The sequence below is a fragment of the Colius striatus genome, chromosome 6, assembly GCF_028858725.1.
Source record: "Colius striatus isolate bColStr4 chromosome 6, bColStr4.1.hap1, whole genome shotgun sequence".
In the NCBI taxonomy this organism is placed as follows: Eukaryota; Metazoa; Chordata; class Aves; order Coliiformes; family Coliidae; genus Colius; species Colius striatus.
The window spans coordinates 29,966,850-29,992,469 of record NC_084764.1 but is presented as its reverse complement, the minus strand read 5'-3'; the positions used below and the strand labels follow the sequence as shown (position 1 = coordinate 29,992,469).

Here is a 25,620-nt window from a genome sequence, read left to right as displayed (position 1 = left end):
TTTTATTTTCTTTGGAAGTAAAGATATATGCAAAAAGCAACTCTTGACTCTGTTCATATGAAACAATTTAATGTTTTCTTCTGTTTTTTTGTTTTGTTTTTAAATCTGGACATATATAGTACCTCAAATTAGTCATCTCTGAACAACAGGTGCTTTTTGGGTTGGCTGCGACTAAAGTACTATTAAGAAAGAATAACTGAAACATAAAAGCATTGAAAAAAATTATCTACGAAGGAAGCAATGAACAGGTCCTCAATTATTTTATTGGTTATATTGGGGCTTACATCACGTGTCCTTGGGTCATGGACAAAGGTGTAAAGAAAAAGTAGGTAAAAAGCAAGGCTGAGATTCCAAATGTAGAACAGAAATGCTCAGAGTCCCACCAAAATATCCTCTTCTTTCCACCAAGACAGATTCCAAGTGTGTTTTTCTACATCAGCTGAAAAAAAGAGGCACTCAGCACACCATAGAAAGGAAATATGCGTTTTGAAAGATGACACTTTTAGGCTCCTATGAGTGAATAAGAGGCTGAATTCCACAGCTGAAGCCTTCTCTTAGAAGTGAACTGGTTCATTAATTTACAAAATTATCAAAACTGAACAATTAATAACTCATGATGGTTTTGCAAATGTTCCAAGCATGCAGTGCCATACAATCTGCTAGAACAAATGTGAATTAGGACCATAAGCATAATTCTGCCACTGAGTCACAGTAGCCTCGAGGAAGTCACTGTGTCCTTCTCCATGTAATAATGACATCATATAACTCCTTTGGGTGTGAGCAGGTTCATTAGTTAATGTTTGATATTGCTGTAAAGTGCAAAATGTTTTGTGAGTGTTTAGTATTGTTATTAAAAAAGAAATAAACAGGAAACGACAGTCAGGTATGTCATCAATGAGACATTTGATCGCTCAATGACACCGGCAAGAGAGGCAGTGGCTCGAATAACAGCATTCTTTATGGGCTGAAACTTGCAAAACCTGGGCTTATCCCCAGCTCTAACACACTGCCTACATGACATCTGCCATCTCATCAGCCTCATTCCTTCTTTAAGCACATGAAGCATAGGCCTCTGGAAAGCACTGAGGTCAGCAGATAGAGGGTCCTCCTCTATGGATTTTTATCAGATAATCAAACTAACCTCCAGTCTCCTGATTACTGCTGATACAAATGCTTTCACAACATGTGGCACAGCACCATCTCAGCTGCCCGTATTTTTTATACAGCTGCCCTGCAGTGTGCCCCACTAAGGCTGTAAAAGGGAAAGGCTCGCTGAACCACTGGTAGCACAAATCTAACCCCGCACTTCTGGATCTTTCTCCGGGGCCCTGCTCACGCAGGTGTGGATCTAACTGGGGCCAAGTGCAGCTCCCAAGGAAGGCTGCTGCCAGGGTCCTGTGCAGGGCTGGAACTGGCCCTATTGACCCGGGGCCACTCCCTGTCCGTTCCTGTGTAAGCAATCAAAGGTCCTTCTCACAACGCGCTGTGGGTTTCTCCTTTCAAGTGATGATACTTTCGGAGGGGTTCGGTGGCAGCCTGAGAGCGTGACAAAGCCTGGAAACTGTCCGCCGAGTACTGGTGAGGGCTTGGAAGTAAGATACCCCGGGAAACATCATTCCTCTCCCAAGCAGACTGCCGTGCCTTGCAAGAGGACCACCCTCCCCCCAAAAAATCCCTCCGTTTGGTGTAGCTCTCACAACCCCGCTGCTCATACTGCACTAAGCGCAACTTCCCCGTACGTTCCCAGAGAAAGCCCATCCAACTGTAACGCCTCACTTCACACCGTCAGCTTTCCAACACTCAAGATGGCTCCGGAAAAGCTCCTGTCTCTCTTCAGCGCCCAATTTCAGCAGGGCGGTACGCCCACCCATAGCCCGGACTTGCCTTGCCCTTTCTCAAAATGGCAACTATTAACTTCAACGCGCGGTCGAGAAGGGTGCGCGTAAAGGCCGAAAGCCCTCCCCTCCCTTCGCGCTTCCCTTTAGCAAAATGGCGGCGGCGGCAGCTCACGTCCCGCCCCCCAGGTGATTGCCAGGTTCTGCGGTCACATGATGCTCGGAGCCGGGTAGTGGCGCGGTGCTGTGAGAGCGAGAGGAAACGGGACGGTGCGGGTGGGATGGAGTGCGCGGCTCTGCTGTGGGGCTGGCTCCTGCTTGGCCTCAGCTGGGGTTCGGGGCCCTCCGGGGTCAGTGCCGCTGTGCTCCCGACCGCCATCTACGTGCTGGACGATGCCCACGGTCTAGGCAGGCAGTTCGACGGGATAGGAGCTGTCAGTGGCGGCGGGGTGAGCGGCACCGGCGGGCGTAGGGTCTCCTCGGGGCTGCGATGCGTGCGCGTTCCTCAGCGCGGGGGCTGCAGCGAGCTCTGCGGTGACGGACTCCGTCTGTGGGAATGTTGGCTGGCTTCAAGGCAGGCCCTCGAGGCTTCGGCGCGGCCGGAGCCGGAGGGTGTCTCTGAGGGGAGCCGTGGGGGCTGCGGGGCTCGTAGAGAGCCATTAGAGGTTGGGGAGCGGAGAGCTCCGAAGGGAGCCGTGAGGCCGAAGGGAGGGATGTGAGGGAAGCTCTGAGGGGGGGTGCCGGAGGTCCTAAGGAGAGCTGTACGGGCAGTGGTCCTCTGACTGCGAGGTTAGCTGGAGACGGGCCCTGCTTTGTGCCAGTTCAACGGTCAGCTGCATAGTCGTTCTTCCTCATCAGACGGCTTGGAGTGCCTAGGGCCAGCTATATCCTCGCTGCTGTTGGAGAAAAACTAAGCCAGCGTGGGGTTTTTTTTCCGTTTTAAAATGCTGGCCGGGCCCATAGCCAATTATACGCTCTTAGGTGGTCCAGCCAGCAGAGCCAGGAGAGCTCTGACCCACTGTTGGACCTACTGAATTGCTTTCCTTGCCCTCCTGCCTTTGTACTCCTTGAGCTCCTGTTGCTTTCGGTTTACGATGAACCAAAGCAAGGAGATATGAATAGAGCAGGAGAAATGTTGTAGGAGGGAGTTGTGTTTTAAGCTTGTGATGAGTCTGCGAGATCTCTGTTCTCTGAGCTCTCTTTGCAGTAAATTGCAGGTAATCAGAGTACAAGGTAAGTGCAATCTATGAAACCAGAAATGCACAATTGAAAGGTTAGAAAACAGTTTTTGTAGAGGCTTGTCTCAGTTCCTGGTGCTATAATTATTTTTGTAGGTTTGTGAGCTATGTGAAAGTCCTTGACTGACAAACGGGGAGGTACTTGTTTGTCTGAAAGTTAGGTTTTCATGTTTTATTTCCATTGTAGGCCACATCTAGACTGCTGGTGAATTACCAAGAACCTTATCGCTCCCAGATTTTAGATTACCTGTTCAAGGTAAAGTCAGTTTCACTGCTACAATATTGTCCAATTTCATGTAGACTTTCTTGCTGTATAATGTTGGAACTCCTGTAGTATATTCAGTACTACTTGAAGTTACACAAAATCTTGTCTTGCAAGGCATTTACTTTAATATTGATTTTTATCAGTACTTTAAATGTTATCAGTTGTTTTTGAGAACTGACGTGTTATTCGGGAGCTTATTTCTTCAAATTATTGTGAAAATTCCTTTTATGTGTTCCCAGTATATTTTAAAAATATGTTTAACAGTTTAACGGTTCATAGGAATTGCAGGAAATGGGTCTTTGAGACAGTTTTGATAGATACAGATAGATTCACATAATGTGAAAATGACTGTGCAGACTGTATTGTTTCAGTAGTACATCTATTCCAAATTAGTCTCAAGTGTAAATGCAGTTACTCTAGAAGGTGTGGAAAGCTATTGGTTTGTAAGCTGCTTTATCCAGTGTAACCCGTGGAATTACCCAACTTAATACTTGTTGCACTGGAGAGTAATAATTTGTTTTGCTTTTGGCACTTTAAATTACTCTGCTGAAGAGACTGTCACCTTACTTTCAAGCAGTGTAATCCAGGTGACTGGAGGGGAATAATTTACTGAATTTACGTAATGTGACTTAGGGGTCAAAATCTTATGTTTTTTGGAAACTGAAGCTGTGTGTTACAAATATGAGTTTTCTGAAAGAATCATCAGGCATGTTATAAAAGAAAATCTAGATGAGAGACCACGATTTTCAAAGAATTTCTGACATAGTCTGTCACCAAAATCTCTTAAACTGTCATGAGGAAGAGTATACCTTCACTCAATCTCCCTGTCTTTTAATCTTTTAATGTCCATAAATTTTCAAGATCGAGATGAGAGAGCAAATGTGTTAAAAGTTTGGAATCAGTCATATCAGGAGGAGAAATGATAAATTGGGAATATTAGGTTCTTATTTAAAAATGAATTAAAAAAAATCCCAGACTTGTAGGACAAGAAATCTCTTGTCTGTGTGGCACTTTTTTTTTTTTTTTTAATTAAACTGCATTCTCACATCTGAAAACTTTTTGAATGCTAAAATTGTACTTGGGTAATTCCACAAGGAGGCAAGTTTGTTAGCGGTAATTAAAATAATGATTAGCTGTAACTTCTGGTTTGAGTGACTCTTAAGCCACTAATGGCTGGAAGAAGATGCTAGGAGTAGGATCACCTGTAAGAGCTTGAACTTTATATTTGGCACCACCAGCCAGGTGCCAGGGGAAGAAGATAGTGGCTGAGTTGATCATTTGTTTTCTGTTGTGGTGTGGTTTTTTTTTTCCTCTTTTGTGTTTCCCTCTGTAGTTACAAATGATTTCTGACCCATATGTATGCTTTTTCACATAAGTAGTGTAACCCTTTACCACCAAAGCATAAATTATTTACAGAAATATTGCATTTTGATAACTTAAATTTAAGTGAAAACAAACTTGACTTTGTAGTAACAGTGGACAAACTGTTAGGTTCCTCGTGTAGCCCATGTTCCACTTCAAGAGTGCTTCAGTGTTTTCTTGAGCATAACCATTTTAAAATCTACACAGCTAGAGAGAACTGTCATTAATGGTGCAAGAGAAGCATACTCTTTATCTTGCTTGATTTCCTTTTGAAGCAGAATTTTGTGTAATCTCTCATTGCATCTATAATAGTTGTTAAAAAAAACCCCAAATACTTAGCATCTTCAAGGTTGTACACTTACTTATTGCGTTGTACTTGATAACAACAGGATTGTTTGTTTTTCTGTATCTTATTTTCTAGCCAAATTTTGGTGCCTCTTTACATATGCTCAAAGTAGAGATTGGAGGTGATGGACAATCAACAGGTATGGATTTTGTTTGAGCAGGGTTTAAATTCTTGTTGCAATGATGATATAAGTAATATTTCCTGTACATGTCACTTTAGCTGAAGATGTCTGCTAAACTGGTAGAGGAGAAATTTACATAAACATTCTGGAGGTGATTCTCACTGTCATACATTTAATATGGAGAGATCTCATTAACACAGGTATTTAAAAGATACATGTCAAGAGGATCTTTTTTTTCCCCATAGTGTCCAGTGATAGTAAAAGGGGTAATGGAACTTTTTGTATTCCAGCTTATATCCATTTAAACATAAGGAAAAACTACTTTGCTGTTCAGATGAGGGAGCACTGGCACAGGCTGCCTGGGGAGATTGTGGAGTCTCCTTCTCTGGAGGTTTTCAAAACCCACTTGGGTTTTGTGGTCCTGTGTGACCTGCTGTTTTAGCAGGGAGTTGGACTGGATGATCTCTAGCGGACCCTTCCAACCCCTGTAATAGGTTGCATTCTATAGCAATATTAAGGAAGCTTTTGTACCTTTGTGAATTGCAGAGCATTTCTCAAACACGAGTTTCACAATACAAACTGTAAAACTTGTGTACGGGTGGTAGTTTATATCTTAAAAACATGAAAATGCAAGAAGCAATTATGTTTCTCTGAGAATGTGCTGGTGCATTTCATTGGAGTGACATTGTCTTATACTAGTCATTGCTTTTTATTTTTTTTTTTTTTTCCTGTACACTTTGTAAATTACAGCAAGAGGTTTTCATTTGCGTAGCCTACTGCATTTACATATACAAGAAACTGTTCAGTAACTGCTTATGAAGCTGAGAAGCGGTAAATAGACTACAATTTGGATCTTTTTTTTTTTTCCTCCTCCAGAAGTAAATCTTGTCTGTGTCAAGAATAGACTTAGAGCAGACTCAGTTAATAAATAGAAAGCATAGCATCTGTCTTTTTTATTTTATTTGGTATTTTATATATATATTTTGGTATTTTATATATTTTTTTTTTAAATGTGTGTATAATTAAACAAAAAAAAATTAAAAAGTGTTTACTTTCCTTAGGAAAAATCAACGTGATGAAATGTATTATAGTGGGTTTAAGAGCTCAGTATTTGATGAATAAATTGTTGGTTGTAGGAGAATGGGGTCATCTTCGTGCATTCACAGACCTTCGCTTGCTGCAGGCTAAGTATGCTGTTGCATACTTGTGTGATGGCTTTTCAGATTTTAGAACATGAACAATAGGCTGCATATGTCTTAACACATTAGACCGCAGCTCTCATTCTGACCTCAGAGATGTAATCAGGAGTCTGTCTGAAGTGTTATCAGGAGTCACAAATTTGGAATCTAATTGTTGTTCTGTGTCTCTGTTAAATAGAACTTACAAGTAGCCAAGTGTTGGAAAAGTGTAGGAAAACTCAGGCAGTGTGGATTGGATGAGTGGATAGTGAGGTGGATCTAGAACTGGCTGACAGAATCCAGAGGATGGTGATCAGTGACACAGAGTTGAGTTGGAGGCCTGTGGCCAGTGGAGTTCCACAGGGATCGATCCTGGGGCCAGTCTTTGTTCAACATCTTCATCAACAACCTGGATGAGGGGACAGAGTATACTCTCAGCAAGTTCCCTGATGATAGCAAACTGGGAGGACTGGCTGATTCCCCAGAAGGCTGTGCTGCCATTCAGCAGGATCTCGACCGGCTTGCGAGTTGGGCAGAGAGGAACCTCATGAGGTTCAACAAGTGCAAGTGCAGAGTCCTGCACCTGTGAAGGAACAACCCCATGCACCAGTACAGGCTGAGGATTGACCTGCTGGAGAGCAGCTCTGCGGAGAGGGACCTGGGAGCAAACTAAGCGTGAGCCAGCAATGTGCCCTCATGGCCAAGAAGGCCAATGGCATCCTGGGATGCATCAAGAGTGTGGCCAGCAGGTCGAGTGAGGTTCTTCTCCTCTACTCTGCCCTGGTGAGGCCTCATCTGGGATCCTGAGTCCAGTTCTGGGCTCCCCAGTTTAAGAGCAATAGAGGACCCATGGAGAGAGTCCAGCAGAGGGCTATAAGGGTGCATTAGGGGATTGGAACATCTCTCATGAGGAAAGGCTAAAAGACCTAGGGATGAACTGTTTTGCCTGGAGAAGAGAAAGCTGAGAGAGAATCTCATTAACATTTATAAATACCTAAAGGGTGGGTGTTGAGAGGATGGGATGATGATTTTTTTTCTGTAGCACACAGTAACAGGACAAAGGGTAATGAGCACAAGCTGGGACACAGGAAGTTCCACTTGAACATAAGAATAAACATCTTTCCTGTTCAGGTGAGGAAGCCCTGGCACAGGCTGCCCAGGGCGGGTATGGAGTCTCCTCTGGAGGTTTTCCAAACCCACCTGGACACGTTTGTGTGTGACCTGATTGAAGTGAAGGTGGTTTGGCAGGGGGTTGGACTAGATGATCTCTAGAGGTCCTGTCCAACCTCTACCACTCTGTGGTTCTGTGTTAAGGTAAAAAAACCCCAAATCATGTTTTCTTTAAATGGAAATGTGCTATTTCAGCAGGCTTTGTTTAAAAAAAAACAAAGCCATCAGAAGAGATCTCTGGAACAATTAAGCATGTAGTTTGGCATAAGTAATTGTTGCAGTTCTATGCACAAATTATCTCTTGACTTGTATGTAATAACTTCCCATGCAACACTGATTCTTATGCACCTTTATATTAAAAAAAAAAAGATCTTTTTCCTATCACTGAAAAACAATTATGACAGTTTCTTTCTTTTCTCTCTCTGGGCTTGCCTTGCACCGAAGAAACAGACTATAAACTTCTTTTTTGGTTTAGATATAACCTACTTCTATTTTTTTTTTTATCTCCTGATCTTAATCCTGTAACTTTCCTAGAAGTTTTTGGGACCAAGATAATCGTGAATATTGATCTAGTATTATCAGAGCTAGGGACACAAAATGCCCAATAGTTATCACATTCTGATGTTCAAAGCAGGCATATTCCCTTAAGAATAAAAAAAGAAATAAATTTAATTTCTGCTAAGTTAAGATGCTAAGAATGAAGGATGGCAAGTCTTGGCATGTTCCCTCCTGCTACTGATTTTGCTTTGAAATACATGCCAAAGAACATGTGAACCATGTTAGAGATATGTGCTTGCATACTGTGGTGGTGAGCAATACGGAATGCTTTATAATGTGTGACAGCTTATGACACAGAAGGTAATTGTGAGGTGCCCATCTCTTTGCTTCCTAGACGGTACTGAACCCTCCCATATGCACTATGAAAATGATGAGAACTACTTCCGGGGCTATGAATGGTGGCTGATGAAAGAAGCTAAAAAGAGGAACCCCAAAATTAAACTGATTGGTAAATTGCTTCAAGCTGTAATATTTCAATGTCTTTCCCCCTTAACTAAATTATGTATCTGATTCTTAGTTAATGTGTTAATTTTAAGGGGCAGATGTTTTGATGCTGTGAAGTAGAATCTCTAGTATTTGGTAAGCTCACTTTGATGTGTCACTAACTTACTGTGTTTTCCTCTGTTACAGTAGCACAAGATAATCATGTTATGCTACTGTAACAGGTAATATAACGAGTAGTGTAGGTTAAGAAATGATTATCAAATAACATAAATGCTTAGTTAGCATTGCAGCAAGGAACATTAAGGATTTATCATGAGAGCTGAATTTCTGAATAATTTCTGAGTAAAAAAATTGGTAGGGATAAGAAAAGTTACAGGAAGTATGAATCTGTAAATCATGTACTCACTAGATTTAATTATATAATTTTGTTACAAACTCATCATCCCCCTCTCTGCTATAGTCGTTGTCATCTTCTGATTTGTCTTATGTTAAGTAGTTGAGTTGTAAAAGGACTTCCCTGTCCTCTTGTTTTGATAATGAGTTGTGTGTGCTGTGACAGTACAAATCTAGAACCTTAGATTTTAATTGAAACAGTTTACAAAATGTATTTTACATGAAACAAGGTAAGAAATGCAACTAATCCCCTCTTTTCCGTGCGTCAGGCTTTGCCACTTGCAGCCACAATGCATGAGTTGGTGCAGGATTTACTAGTCAGCTTCTGTTAGACAAATAGTGTGACAAGCAGTAAGCTTACTGTTGATAACTAATTATGATTATTATTAACTTTCCTCTTCCCTCAGATCAGGCTCTCAACAAAAGAAGGAAGATTTGCCTTCGAATTAGCTTATAGTGTTTTAAACAAAGGCAGCTAAAGATTTAGAAGGATCTGGTTAGGTTAATGTCTTATTTACTACAATGATATTTTTTCATGGTCTTAAGAAAGGAAGTAAGATTCAGATTATTACTTCAGGAGATGAAAAATTGTTGGTGTTCAGTATTGATCCTTTGTCTATAATTTTATGAATTTTAATTGCAAAATCTTTGGAATTTTAGACTTGTTAGAGCTAATGCCATTCAACTGAAAGACTGTGTAGTATTTAGCAATGAAGATTTTCTAGCTTAAAACAACCAAAACAAACCAAACTAACTATTATTACTATTTTTGGTCACAGTTTATATTAGAGCACACTCTCCAGTTAAATAAGTTATGTTTCATCGTCTGCACTGGAACTACATGGATTTGAAGTACATTTCAGCTCCTTCGTTTTAGATAGGAGAAACTACAGTTTGCTATTGAAGCTTACTCAGTCATATAGATCACCACTTGTCTCGCCTACTTGTTTTTCTTTTCTTTTCCCAGGATTACCTTGGACATTTCCAGGATGGATAGGAAAGGGTGAAAATTGGCCCTATGACTATCCAGATGTCACTGTTTACTATATTGTTTCTTGGATATTAGGAGCTAAAAAGTATCATGATTTGAACATCGACTATGTTGGGGTCAGTACAGCAAAGTGCCCTATATGCTTTGCTTGTATTAATTTCTAAGGTCTTGTCTCTTTTTGTTGATTACTGGAGGAGGGGAATGAGAAGAGAAAATGTTTTGTAATTGCAGTTTTGGCTTTTCCTGCTACAAAGGCAGAAGTTACATTAGTTTACAGTCTGTCTGCAGTAATAGCCATTAAAGGAGAACCAGTGCAAAATGACTATTTGGGAAGTCAGTAATGAATTCTAGAGCAAATTTACCAGAGAATTTGGGAATTCAGCAACTTGAGTCTTGGGCTTGTCGTTTTCTGCATTGCTTGTTCTGCTTGGGTTTTGGCAGTTACCACATAATAAAAAGCATTACTTAAGACAGAGTTTGTGTAAGTCAGCTAATGTGACTTGGTGTAAAATATAGTGACTGTTTTGCTGAAGAGCAATCCTTTACAACTTCTTCCATTTTTATCTGCATTATTTATAATAGATAAAAGTGCATGTATAGCAGTACACTATAACTACTGGAACAGACCGCGCCGAGGTTGTGGAGCCTCCTTCCTTGGAGGTCTTCAAGACCATCCTGGACATGTTCCTGTGCAACCTGATCTAGGTTGATCTTCTGCAGGGTGATTGGACTAGATGATCTCTAAAGGTCCCTTCCAACCCCTACCATTCTATGATCTTACAGTGCAATATATGGAAGTAGTGAACAAATGTCTGAGAAAAATCTCATATTTTAGAGATGAGAGAGAGAGAAGCAAACAATCTGGCAAAACACTTTTCAAGTTCTTGATTTGTCTGAGATTCAAGTTCTGAAATTTTTTTTGATTAAGCAATCGTGTTGGCTAGGATTCCTCTAAAATCAGCCCCATACTTACTGAAGTACTTATTTTGGACTTTTGTTTTGATATGAGACAGTTGTTTAATTGCAGAAAAGCTGAAAATTACCTCTGCAGTTCAGAGCAAAGCTTCTGAAGTTATGGTTCCTGTCTCTTGAAGGAACTCTGACCTTTCTGCTGTAATATGGGAGGGTATATCTGAGGTGTATCTCCTCTGTAATGCATTCCCCTTGAAATTGCTGATTTATTTCAGTTGTATCAGTCGTGTACTTTGTGTAACACGGTGCTTCAGCAGTTCAGTAGGGAGAACAAGGAGAACTGCTGTTAATTTTTTCCTTGTTATGCTCTTGAAGTAGAAAGTAAGTTCTGCACTTGAAGTACTTGAGTAATGTTTGGTTTCCGTGTTGTTACTTCACAGTGACTGGCCTTCTGAAAGCTATACTCCTAAGAAAAGGGAATTCCTGCTTCTGCAGATAGTGCAATGACATTACATATTATCTGATTTCTTTGTGGATATAATCTAAAATGACGGGAAATTTACTTTCAGGAAAGCAGTGTGGTTTGTGAAGGCTCACAAACTGTCAAAACAATTCTAGTGCTGTTGTGATACTGTGTTGTTAGTCTTGACTGCTCTGTTGGTTTATAGCATGTTACATATTATTATTTGCTTTATGATGAAATGAGTCTTTCAGTAAGTAACTTTTTGGTTGCCTCACTTCTGAAGTCTCACATTAGCACTTCAGGAGAGATCTAGAAATATAAAAATAAAATGGGTATGTGCCACCTGCAAGGAAATGTCTGGTAGTACATGGTTGGGCAATCTACACCTACAGGGGGATGCATTCACCTTTACTGGTGAATGAGTCAGTGTTCATGTTGTGGCTAGAAAAAAAGAAAGTAATACAATTTCTGTCTGTATTTTATTGGTCAGGGTATTTGGTAGAAAGGACACTAGTATTCCTTGTTTTGAATTGTAAACATGTTTAACTTAAATCCTCTTTCCATGAAAGATGGAAAATCCAGAGCAGAAATGTGTCTGTTTCTGTTTATTTAAACTGTACTGGATCTCTCTTGTGTTCAAGTATGGATATAGTCCTGTGTAAACTAGAAAGAACTGTTAAATATCATTGAATAACCTCCTAAAACTGTAGGCAGTTGATAGGCAATTTATGCTGGCTCTCTGATGTTGGTGTATGGCAGCAGGGCCCATTCGTTACGACTTCCCCTCGAAGCCACAATGTGTTCCTTTTTAACAAACTGTAGACCCGTTGATAATAATGCCATGTGGAACACTGCTACCATTGTTGAGCTGAAGCAACTGTAGAGTTCTTTTCAGCAAGGTGGAATTGGGAGACCTTAGAAACAGAAAAACAGGCAGCTACTTTGAACTTTCAGACAAAGTTTTCCTCTGAAGAGCTGATAAGAAAACCAACCAGAGCACTTTCCTCGGGCAAGAAGAAACCATGGAGTTCATTGACTTGTATAAGCTTACATATATGTAAACAAAGTCTTTCATTATGCATTGATGTATCCTGATTTTTCTAAATGGCTTTTTACTTTTCCTTTATAGATATGGAATGAAAGGGCATTTAATAGCAAATATATTAAGGTATGTATTTTTTCTTATTTCTTTAAAGTCAAGTGTTATCATATGTAAACAGCCTTTCTTAAGTTGCCTAGAAGAGAGACTTTAATCCTACAATTACTTTGAGAACTCTGTTTCTTGTAGTTGCACGCATAGAATGCTAATAGGATGAGATCTCTAGGTCTTGTCTGAAACTTTGAACTTCAGATGTGTCAATATATGCTAAATGTTTAGGATCTCTACATTTTAATGAAAGCTCCACTCAATGCTACTGAGATAATACAATTTCATCATCTTTGTACTGGCTTGGATATAGAATTACTTGAAATTCTCTAGCAAAGTTCCAGTGAATATAATGCTCTTACCTTAAGAACCCTGAGTTTTATAGCAATATTTTATAAAAAAACCCATAAAGGCTCTGTTTTTAGCAGTGCAAAATTCAGTACCTTCTTTTCTAATAGAGTTGGAAGAACAAAGAAATTTACATAACCAACCTTGAGATATTAGTAATATCTTTCACTGCTGTCTATCCCTGCTGTTTTTCGAAAAAACAACTTCTGTTTGTTATGTTGGAGTGGAATCTTGAGTACAGACTGCTTCTTTTGTTCCTTTCCTTGTATCTACTTTGAGGCTAAGAAGCAATCACATTGCCTCTTCTTAAAAGCAAATAAGGGTTAAACAGTGTAGAAAAACTCATTCTTTTTTTCCCAGAGCTCAGTAGGGTTTGAATCTCATCTGCCTCAAATTAGTCAATTAATGACTATTAGAAAAATTTAATTTCTTACAGTCTGTGTATACTAGATGAGGTTAGTCAGATAATCTGTCCTTGGCAACTTCTGTAGTTATTTTGTTCAATAATTTGTTTTAGTAAAGTGATATAGGAAATTACATAAAATGTTAAACTTGATGTTTGATATGAGCAAGAAGTATCTTTAAGTATCTTCATGACGCTGATATGTATAAAATTCTGCCTATTCTTGAAAACTGAGAATGTTCTCCCAGAAAAATCTATTTTAAAAATTATGTTTTCAAGAATGTAGAGTTAGTTGAATACCCTTACAGCTGTTTCCTTTGATTTGTGTAGCGCTGAGCAGGAAGCACTGGCGGAAAGCTCTGTGCTGGTTCAATGCCTTGTACGAAAAAAAAGGAATACCTTTTAGCCAGCTTTAAGAGTTTCTTGCTAACAAATTTGTTAATCAACCATGTGTTTTAAACTGATTTACTGGGTCAAGTACCACTACAGTAACTTAGTTTCTAAGTCTTGTCACCTCTCAGACCAAATTCTGTTATATATACTGTACAACTAATTTCATTAAAGGTATTTTCTAGACTCTCCTTTTCTTAGGCTGCTAGACCGTTAATTCCTTTTAAACACAGAGGTTTGGCATTAGAGTTTTTGAGTGACTTACAGAATTCCTTCCAGAGAAGACAGAAATACACTGAAGTGTGACACAGCAGAATATCAACATCTATGTCAAGGTGTCTTGTTTCTTTGGGCATGTTAAGTAACAGAACTCTGGTGGATTTTTAGATGCCTCAGATTTTATTCGTGAAGCTGCTTAAATCCTTGTCTACACTTGTTTGGTGGATGTGCTTAGAATACTCTTGGAATATCCCATCCTAATATGTGTTCAGCACCAACCATAGTCTAGCTCTTTTTAAAGCTAGGAAATTAGATCATAGGGTGCTCTCTTTGTTACAAAAACCTATCAGGAGCTAGAAGTTTTCTGTTAGATTTTGCCTCAGACAATGGGGGTTCTATGCTGTTCTTTTTCAAAAGGGAAAGTGATTCACTGATTTGCTGTAGTCTAATGGAGAAATCACCAAGGATACTAGTAGTCTCCTAAAGGATAATCCTAATCACAGGTAAATTATGCTGGTAGGAGAGGAGCGGGAAATATGTGTGTATGTGTGTGCAAAACCAGACAGAATGGAAAATGCTTATTTGCAGATGGGAATAAAACAGTACAAGTAAGATGGGATATAAATCGTGACTTTTTTTTTTGCAAGTTTTATTTCTTCACTGACTGGATGTTGTATTGCTTGGAGTGCCAGTGAGACTGAGCTCTTTACAAAGAATAATCAGAGAGAGGGCAGAACTTATTATAAACAAAGTCTCCTTTTTTCCCCTTTATTAATAATTGATTCTTTTTTAAAAAAACAGTTTTTCTGGCTTTCTGTATGTCTTGTAAAAAATATAAATGCTTTGCTCAGTCCTTTGTCTTGTCACCTGGAGGCTTTTTCGTCTGTGGGGAGAATGAATGTGGAGAACAAGATGTTAAGTGTAGGTGTGGTGTTCTACTTGCTAACTTTTAAATGCTGTTGAATTGGGAGTAAGCTTTTGGCTTCTGGAGCTAAATGTTTAGTTTAAAGTTTGTTCTTTAAATCACTCAAATATTTGCTGAAAAGTGTAAGCCTTTCCTTCACAGTACATTAATTGAATAAGGCATCGTTCAATTCTCTTGCCATTCATTCTCAGCTCTGCTGTGTCACCTGCCATCTGTTCTCTAATCAGCACGTTGGTTCCATTTGCAGTCTACCACTTCAAAAGAGGTCTATTTACTGAAGTGTGCTGTTGCACATCAAACATTTCCTGTAATGTCTGACAAATAGATGACTTAGATTAAGTCTTTATTATCTTTCTAAATTTTTACTTGTAAGAAGTTGTTTTACTTACCTCATTCACTAAGGAACTAGTTAGGTTTCTTACTAAGTAGAAAAATATAAAAAAGAAATGATGATTCTATTGCTTAAAAATTCTTCTTGAAGAAGATCCCATTATTCCAACTATATTTTAAAATACTCTCTTCTTAAAATACTCTCTTCTTAAGCTAACCCTTAAGTTTATCTGTATATAAACACAAATACTGAGTGTGGGGGAACCGTTCTGCGTGTTATTGTGGAATGCATTCTGAGTGTCTACAGTTCTATGTCCTTACTACTTTCAACATGGACATTCTGCAACCTTTCTAGTAATTTTGTTCTTCTGAACTGTCTCCACAGTTAGGCAGAAAGCTAGCTAGAAAGTTTTACATTGTAAGGAACTTACTGTAGGAATATATACCATTATGAGTCTTTATGCTTCCAGCACCTGAACAGAGCTTCATTGCTGCTTTACTACATCTGAAGTTTTATATCCTTTAGATCTAGGCTTTCACCAACAGCTGGACTTTGCTTTGTGTCCTTATTTTTCTACATGTCAAAATAGAAATGTTCCTCATTTTCATTCATGCTGCTGGAGTGCTCTTACAAGCAATTATTTAAAGATTCATGCCTACTTGAAATCATTAGAAAATTCTTATGCAAGCATACAGCACACAGTGCATTGTTCTTTTATATTCCAGATTGTAGAAAGAATTTTAGTGGACTTGTGTTCTTTTTTTCTTGCTACTGTATGTGGAAGCTGCTTAAAATACTTTGTTTTGTTTAATTGAGTTAAAACATGCTTGTATCATGTCAGCCCTCTGTAAGCCTGGTTCATTCTTAACTGTTAGAGCTGGGTGTATTTTGTCTGGATGTATTTTGGCTAAGAAATTCCACAAGCAAATGTGAGAGGAAAAATAGAATAGGAATTGTTTTCTGCTGACATGTTTGAATTCAAAGTTGACTACCCTCAGTTCTGTTGTAAGTATTCGATTCCAATTGAATGTATTACGTTCCTGAAAATCAGCGAGACATATGAGAGTCAAGTAGTGGGCCCAACTTAAATATCAGACACTTAGAACATTAAGGATTTTTTTATTGTTGTTGTTCAGCAAAGTATCCTGTGAAAAGAATACCTAGGTGTTCTTCACTTCAGTAGGACAGATGTTTGGCAAAGGTTTCTGTTCTTGTAGAGAACTGTGTGGTTCCAAGGTATTTTCTATTTTAAAACTTCAGTCCCTATTTTCCCAAGATTTGTTGGAATTGGTTAACTTTCACTTCTGATCACTTGTGAAGGTATGTCCACTTCTACATTCCGGCCAGTCATTAGTTTTAGGTCAATGTGACATGAATGATCTTGTGATAAATCAGTTACTCATATGTAATAAATTGCATACATGCAATGGATGGACTCAATATGTTTAAAGTGGAGCCCACATGTGCACGTGGCGTGTTAATAGTACTCAAAGTAATGAGAAGCCCATTTTTGTGTAATGCCTATCTGCATGTCATAGGTAAATAACCCTTCAGTGTTAAAAATACTTATCATTAGCTTTGTCTTAGTTGTCATTATGGCTCTTCTTAAAGAAGTGAGTACTTTTCTTATCTGACTTTGTCTGAAAACAAATGGTTCCACTGACTTCTCTTACAGTTCTTAAATTGTTTTCAGACTTATTTTCATATTGCCTAGTTAATGAAGGCTCTACTTTAAGTGGTGTTGTCTGTTACTAAGGTACTTCGACAATCTTTGGACAGACTGGGTCTAAGGAACGTTGGCATCATCGCTGCGGATGGAGATTGGAGCATTGCAAAGGACATGATAGTTGATCCCTATCTTAATGATTCTATTGAGGTAGTCGGGTAAGTGTGGGAGAAGGGAGGAGTTTTACACGTTGCTTATTGCTTCCTTTCTGTAAGTCTTCATCTCTGTTTTGAGAAGTCATTCGTTCTTATTTCATACTTCCTAGACATTCCCAATCCTTTCATCATCGCGTACAGTTGCTGACTGGTGACTCTTTCCCATCTTCCACTATTTTAGCTTAGTACATGTGTAAGATAATTTTAGCACTCTTTCATCATTTCTTTAAAGTATTCATTTGGGAACTATGTCTTAGGCTTCTTGTCTTAGCACTAGCAAATGACAGGGACTTTTAGCTATCTGCATGTGCATCTTCAAAGTCAAAAAAACCTTAGGACTGCATTCTTGGCCTGCAATCAGTTTTATTTTCAGGTGAACTTGGAACTTTTAACCTGGGACTTTCCATTGTGGCAGCATTCCCTGTTACGTGTCTTTTCCTTGGGATTTTTCTAGTCAAGCCTTAAAGCTAGGATTTTCTATTTGTTGCTTGTCTCTGATAGCAGTGTTAAAAGTGCATGCATAGACAGTAAAGTAGAAGTAAAAACAAGTTTTCAAAGTTTGTTTTTTAAAGTAATACAACCCATCTCAATTTTAGCAGTTAGGAATACCCAGTGTTGTAGTTCTGGCAAATGGCAGCTTGATTGTTTTCCTGCATTCTTGCTCCATAATATGCTTTCTTACTACCTTGCTTCTCTCAGCTGGCTTGATACTTTTTCTGTTGCTCTTGCTTTCTTAGTAATCTCTGATTTCTCAAAACTGTACGTTACTTGTAGAAATGACTTAAATGTGTGTAAATTGTTTACTTCTGTTACATTTGTTAACTTTCTTACCTCTATTGTTAACCTTACTGTGATAAGAACATGCTTGTGATCACTAGTGTACCATTTATCCTCATCTATGCTAAGGGTATGTGATAGGCTCTTAATTGCTTAAACTAATGTGTGGTTCAAAGGTTATAGCAAGTCAATTAAGTAGGGGGTTTATAAAGAAACTGCTTTTGTATGTATTGACCTTATAAACACTGATTGCCTGAAAGTGACTGCCTGAGAAATACTAATTATGATGTAAGCATTGAGTAACTTAAGTTTAAAAACTTGTACTATTTTTGATAAGCAAGACTTGCACCGCAGCAAGTTATAGTGCATTAGGAAATGTTTTAGTTATGATTTCCATGCCAATGAAACTTGCAGAATGAAGGCACTGTGTATGGTTCTTAGTTCTTTCAGAGCATGACAGAATCAAGGTTAGGACTACCTTCTTTTGTTTGTAGCTTTTAGGACCACAGATGTGTGTTAGTTTTTCTTGAATATGAAAATTCTTCTTTTGTCAGGGATTTTTCTCGAATGTTATGGATTCTCCCCCAACTTCCCATCCCTTACTGATAACAAAAAATGAAATCAGTAGAATATTTCCTGTGCAGTAGTTTATTTATATATTGAGAAATTAAGGTTAGAAAAAAATGAGAACAGCATGTTTCTCAGTGCTGTCTTTGAGGCACCAAGCACTAAACAGAGTACTTAATGACCTAGAAAAAGATAGTAGTATTTAGGGACTTGTCCTTCAAATGCTTAGGTTCAGAATATTGCTAAAAGTACACTGTGTCTACATCTTTTAGATAACTCTGTCCCTAGTTGCTTGCAAAATCTAACAATTGATTTTCTTTACTGAATAATCTTGAGTTCTTTACTTAGAAAACCTTTCCTGTACATCGTGCTGTAATCTCTTTTGCAGTGACTTTTTTTTTGGTTCTACTTTGGAATAGAAACCTGAGATTAAATTGATATTGTTTTATTTGGAAATTATCAAGATAACCAAAATGATTGCTTTAACATCCATCCACAAAAAGTAACTGACTTTCCTCTTTCCTTGTGGTTCTTTGAATTTTCTTTTTTCCTTCCCTTTCTTTTTTGTGTCAGAAAGGATTATTACCTTGATATCATTGCTCCTCATGGAGCTTTATCCCTGCCTAAAATACCATTTGCAGTCTGAAGCATATTGAAGGTAAACTTCAAGGTGAAGTTTCTATGTCTGTTTTTCCCCTTCATATCTGTTGTCTGCTTGCCTGTGATTTGAAAGATGGAGGACTTCATACTTATCACTAGAATTAAGGCTACCAAGCTGTTATAAATTTCATCTGTTTTGTTTCAATTTAATTGATTGAAGGAGTGGTCTTCCTGAACATATTAACTTGCCATTATTTCATACAAATGAATTGCAGCACTTTCTGTTGGAAACAGGAATTTTCTTAGAAGAAGAAAAGGAAAAATCTTTGTCTTCTACTAAATCAAATTACTTATCTGGTATTCATAGAGTTCTTGAAGATAAAGACAATGATGACAGAAATTGTAATACAGTTATCACAAGTCATAGACTATGTTATGTTATGCTTGCTTATTTCGTTTGCAAGAGCATCTTCACCACTATCTTTATATTATTTTGATGGATAGTATTTCCATGTTTGTATAGTATATATACGTATTACTTTTATCCCAGGATGTATTATGACACAGCACTACATCTTCTGTGTTAAACATAGATTTTGTTTGCTGTGTTTAACAAAGCCCATAGAGTTCATAGCTCTATTATCAAATCCTTTTTTAAAGGCCTATATGCCAGTACACAATTAGACTTGACTATATTCCATGCTCTTTTTTTTCTTATTTTTATCTAGAGGTAGACAAATTTAAAATGTCTTTCCATAGTTTCCAATTTTTTATCTTTGGCTTGTAAGTCATTATTAGTGGACAGTAATTGTATGTTGAGTGATAGGAAAAAATATGCCTTTGTCAGCTTTATTTATCAGACAGAACAAAGAATATTTTGTTTCTAGTTGAGGTAGCATGAGTCACTTCTGAAACAATGACAAAATAGTGGAAACAAGTGCTGCCATTTCAATTTCCTGTTTTTTTTCTATCTCCTATTGTCTGTTTTTTAAAAAAATAAAAAGCCTTAATGAACAAAGGATTGACATATTTAAGCACTATTTGTCAAAGGCTATGGCTTTTATGTAATAAATTCTTATTCTATTGATTTTCAGAGTTAATGTAGTTGCAAATTTAGAGGAATCGTTAGTCTGATAATCCAGGAATGCTTTCTCATTTCAATGGAAAGAACAAGTTCTGTTCACTGGTATTTTCTCTCTGAAGAAGAAAACTTTTCTTGTAAGAGGGAAAGATAAATTGGCTTAAGATTGTGCCAAGAGGGTGGAAGAATAAAGACTAATTATAGAAAATACTTTCTTCTGGATTTCTTTTATGATTTTTGGGCCATGCTACTTTTGCCATTGTTTTAAGCAGAATTTTTCTGTTCCATAGTTCCAAGCACAAACTTGATTTTGTATTTATGTAACTGATCTTAAGACATAGTGTTAGTCGCAATTTAAAACAATAGATTTTACTGGTAGCACAGCCTAGTCAGTCTCTTCTTTTGTATCTTATCTCTGGGGATGTTATCTGTAATTAGAATTATTGACTAATGTGATTTGCACAGGAGCTCTGGGGGTCACTGATGGAACCCTTTATCTGCAATGTCTGCAAACCAAATAATGTCTGCAAACTAAATATTCCCTTATTCTAATGCAAGATGTAACAGGAAGATACAATGCTGAAGTAAAACTAACATTTTCGTCAGACAAAGTTCTTAAGATGCTTAGGTAGGAAATCTTGATGTCTCAGGCTACCGTCAGACTCCACATTAACTAGTTCAGATTCCACTCTGTGGCAAAAAATAAATCAATCTTGCAACATTATTTCCTGCACATAGTGTTCCCTGTTAGAGAAGATTATCTGTGCTAGAAATGTACAGAGTGACTTGAAGGTAGTTAGGCATTTGATGTTATCTGAATTGACAAGTACAGCACACACTGGTCAGGAGACCTCTGGGTGTCTAGACACTACACTGTCAATCTTGATCTTGCGTGACATTTCAGATTTGTCTCAATGACTTTCAGGACCTTAAAATGTCTCTAGGGAATTGGACAGTGGTTGCATTTTTAAAACTTGAAATAAAATGCAGTTGCATAATCAGATGTATATGTGTCTGGGGTTTTTCTCATTTCTTGAATTGGTTGTGTTTAGGAAGACCTGATCTTATTTGTGTAACTTCACTGTTAAACTGAAATAGTTGATTATCAGGAAAAATAGGGAGCATTGACTCATTTTCTTAATTGAATGTTTATTGTGTGTTCACAAATTCTAAGTTGTGATTCAGTTGTCCATGGCCTATATGTTGTCCTTGTAGCCTGACCCTCAGCACTGTAACATCTAAGTGGCTAATCTGCAAAAAGTGTCTTGCATGAAATGTGTGCTTTGTCATTAACTTAATCTGCAGCTTTACGTGTGTAAGAAAATAAGAACCAAATGTGGGTTGTTTTTGTTCTATACTTTGGTTTTGCATGATAGAGGAAGAAGGTGTCCTTCCTTGAAGGCACTTCATACTTGACAATCTATTACATTTTGTTTGGTGTAGCAGTTGTCCAAGTTGCAAAAATAAGAATTGGAACATGATTTGTTTTTGAAATATATGAAAATATTGCTGAAGAAGATGCTGCCTTTCTCAATATAAATTCTTGATGATTTCAAAATTGTTTTTTATTTGTTTATCCTCTCTGTTTCCTATCTGCTCTCCTTTTCTTTTTTTCAAAGCTATTGAGATACACCTTGGATAAGCACAGTCTGCAGCAGGTGAGGATCATAGCCAGCGATAGACTATGGGAGCCCATTTCTCTTGTCTTGCGGCTTGACTCTGAGCTTGATGGAGCAGTCGATGTGATTGGGTAGGGGGTTCTCTCTGTTTTTCTTTCTTGGTAATTTGTTCATAGTTTGTCTTCATCTTGCTTATTTATAACTAGCACAGACAGAAATTTACCTCTGTATGCTCTTACCTGCAATGTGAAAGGATCGATACTTCAAACGCACATCAAATCACAGGTTCTATTGACCTGGTGACAACCTCAACCCTTTTTTGAACTGTGAGTCTCCTGTTACGTAGAAAATTCCTGTTGGCCGTGTGTTTGCACTTTTGAGGAATTGGAAATTTTTTTGACAAGAATGGTCATTCTGAGGATTGTTCTGGTTCCTGTATTTGATATGCAAAAGGTGCTTTAGCTTGACAGCTTTGTTACACAGTTGTGTATTACCGACTTCTGCTGATCTGTTACAGGAATGGGTGTGATCCAGAAATGAGCTGGGACCATAATTTTTTTTTTTCTTTTTTTTTGTTACAATAATGTCTCGGTTCTTAGTTTCCATTTTGTTTTGATGGGAAAGATTGTATTTGAAAAGCATGCAACCAATTGACTTGTTTTTCTAGTTATGTGTTTCATCATATGATGCTAATATTTTGCAAAAGTAGTAGACTAAATTTGAGATTGATTACTGACTTGTCTGCTTGAATGGAAATGTGTGTAAGACTTGCTCTTTAACTTTTTCTCTTTACAGTAGCTTCAATTAAATTAAGTTCCATAAACTTGCCTGACCCAATCACATGCTTCAAATGTGTCTGTTTCCTGCCTCAATTTGAGGTTTTCTTAATTCGTCTTTACATATCTGACCCATAGGAGATGCACAAATGAACTTTCCCTCCATATAGTCTGTGTCTCCCCCAAATCAATCCCATCCCAGGTTCTGAACAAGCAAAAGTATCCCAACAGATTTTTGCAAATGGAATGTTGGATCATGTGTAGACTCACTGACCAGTTGCAAATCCACTATAATTACTGTGATCCTGATGTAGCGAGCATGCTTCCTTTCTGGTTTTTTTTGGGGGGGGAATTACAAGTATGCATCCAGAGCCAGTTCCTGCAACTCAACTGTTTTTATGCTAATTCAGTAACATGTAGTTGCTTTACTCTTGCAGGTGCATTTTGTGCCCCTGCTTTGATTCAGTCTTCAAAGGGAGACTAGTGTTGTGTAATGGATAATCATTTGGCTACTGAACATGTAGTGCACATCTCATTACAGATGAGATCTCTTTTATATTTGAAACAATAAAAAGTATTTTGGACAATCAGAATTTTATGAATGTGCTTAAAATAAATTTTGGACTTTGATGTAATTTGTCTGTTGAGAGATCTCACAGATCACAAACTGGATGGGAATTTAAAGCTGCTCTTTTGTTTTATTTTGCATTGTTTGTATCCAGGCTTCATCTGCAAGGTAATGTAAGGGCTAGAAATTAGAGGGTGCCTGAAAGGTAGACTATAAAACTAATAATAGATGTTTATCCACGTACGAATAACCCAGGTCACCAAAGCTCTTTATAATGTGATATTTCCAAACAACTTTCTAGAGCTATTACAATTGCATCACTTTTACCAGTGAAATGAAATATAATGGATTATAAACCAGTATTACTCCTACTTTGAACACATTTAAATTACATTGTGGCTTTTAAAAACAATGGCTTTCGAGGATGAGCTTGCAAATTCCATGACTACTCATAGGAGTACTTTATATTTGCTACTTGTTTGTAACTCAGTTAAACCAGTTAGATTTTTGCATGCTATTCAGTTGGGAGATCAAGCTACTTTGATTCTGCATGTTGGAAATCCCCACCTTGCCCTGCACCTTCCTGCTGCTAATTGAAAGAAAATAAGAAATGTTTAGAAAGTGTCAGTAAGTTTAGGACTAACAACTTAAATTTTCACCCAATATAAATGTAGTGTGCTATTTGGTGACAACTCTGTATTTTTGTTTAGAATCATCAGTGTTCTTAACCAGATCTGTTCTAAACACACATTTGACTGAAAGTGGCACAGAAGACCAGGCCTTTTAATGAAATTTTGTAGTCCTAATTATGCCCAAGTTAATAACCTAAGAAAAACAAGATAATTTTGTGACATTAATGCATGATGGAATTGTGGTATTGTGCCTGTAGTGGTGGAAATTCAAACTGTGCCAGGGTACCTGTAGGCCTGTGTGTTGCTACAGAATGAGAAGTAGGAGAGATGATGGTGTTAGTTGTTTTTTGTTTTCTTAGAGATGTTTTTGAGAACTAGGTTTTGAGATTTATAGGTAGTGCTTTTCTGCAAAAGTCCGTTACAACAATGGTGTTATATAGACTGGTCTTTTAAAAGATTTATTTAATTTCTACAGCCTTGAACTTATACATGAGAGAAAAATTGTGGAAAACTTGACTATGTCTATCCTGATTTTCCCATCCTCTTATTCGTTTTGAAAATGGTAGTGGCCCAGAAAATAACACAAAGTGTTTTCTATGCTTTTTTAACTAAGTTATTTTTAGTAAGTCATTATAGGGAACTATGCAAAGCAGCATTTGAAATCTGTAAGTAGAAGAGATATTAGTAATTACTTTAGTTATTTTCCTAATATATCTGATTTAGTTTAGCTGTCCTAGATAGATAATTGTGATTTTGGTTTTTTTCCCATTGCAGTTATATTACTTCACCATCAGCTATAGAAAAGACAATTTCATAATGGTTAATATTTTAAAAAGACTTCATTACCACTCTAACAGCTAGAGACCCTGGTGATGACCCAACCATCTTCTATTTTCAGGGAGACTGAAAGGAGGAATGAACAGTGAAAATACTTTTTCAGTAAATGACAGTTCTTTTAAGAATACAAACACTAAAATAATGGTAAATAGGATGATAAAACGAGTTGGTTTAGAACATATCTGTTTCCAGCCTCCTGCCATGGAGTTCCACTAGACCAGGTTGCTCAAAGCTCTGTCCATTCTGGCCTTTGAACACTTCCAGGGATTAGGCATCCACATCCTCTTTGGGCAACCTCTGTTCCAGTGCCTCACCACCCTGACAGTGAAGAACTTCCTCATATGTAATGTGAATCTACCCACTTTGGGTTTGAATACATTATTCCATGTCCCATAAAAACATACCATTGTAAATTCTTCTCACACAGGGATAAGACGTTTAAACTTAGTGTCACATTTGTTGTAATTTTGTTCCTACTATGACTTTCATTACCTTTCCTCCACCAACATCCATTCTTTGATGTTAGTGATTCTCCTCTCTCTGCAATGTTCTTCTGTTATAGTGTATCTGACTCTGCATTTCTGAGCAGAGAATCCCAAATCTTACTGTTTTTGCTGGTGCATCACATCTGTTAAGAATGGTTTATAAACTATACTCCAGTTCATCTTTTTAGTCAGCAAGAAGGGTAGGTGTTCAGGATTCTGCAGTTTTCCCCAAAATGCTAATCAGAATGCTCAAGTCTCTCCAAATGGTACTGCTTTGAGTAGACCAATTATTTCCTGAGAAAAATTGGAGTATAGTTGCTCCTTTGTGTAGGAGTTTTCATTTCCGGTGAAGTCAAAAGATTGTTTTGGACACAGTTAATCTCCTGTCCTTTGCTGCGCACCTTGTGTTAGTTCTTGAGGTTGCAGAATGGCACAAGATATCTAAAAGAGGACTGTAACATAATCCAGTGTTTTCTTTGAATGTAAATAATATAGAATTCAATAAATCCAGCACACACTAGATTTGAAAGCCTTCACTGTAGTTTGATAGCAAATATTTATTTTGTGCATTTGGGTGGGTCTTTTGAAAGTGTTCACTCTACAGTGCTATTAAAAGTTGGTTTTTTTTCTCTTTTTAAATGGTGTACTTATGTTTTTAAAAAGTTGATTTTCATATTGAGTCGGAGTTACACCCTCTTTAGTCATGTACTACTTCTAAGGACTTATTTAGATATTAATGAAAGTAAAACAAAACCCCT

At 37.8% G+C, this 25,620-nt stretch overlaps 1 protein-coding gene across 5 annotated transcripts in view; it reads left to right on the top strand.

Annotated features, from left to right (window-relative positions):
• Positions 1-1,985: 1,985 nt before the first annotated feature.
• Positions 1,986-25,620, top strand: part of GALC (galactosylceramidase) — a 41,119-nt gene continuing 17,484 nt past the window's right edge. The window contains exons 1-7 of one of the 5 annotated variants that reach the window (XM_061998526.1): positions 1,986-2,024; positions 3,261-3,329; positions 5,122-5,185; positions 8,408-8,521; positions 9,878-10,017; positions 12,406-12,444; positions 21,565-21,695. In XM_061998526.1, coding sequence (XP_061854510.1) covers positions 5,146-5,185; positions 8,408-8,521; positions 9,878-10,017; positions 12,406-12,444; positions 21,565-21,695 — 464 coding nt within the window. In that variant the 5' untranslated portion in view covers positions 1,986-2,024; positions 3,261-3,329; positions 5,122-5,145. Of the gene's footprint in view, positions 2,025-2,053; positions 2,285-2,984; positions 3,053-3,260; positions 3,330-5,121; positions 5,186-8,407; positions 8,522-9,877; positions 10,018-12,405; positions 12,445-16,795; positions 16,924-21,564; positions 21,696-25,620 lie in introns of those variants that run through there. The other 4 variants (XM_061998521.1, XM_061998522.1, XM_061998524.1 and 1 more) reach the window with 4 other exon arrangements.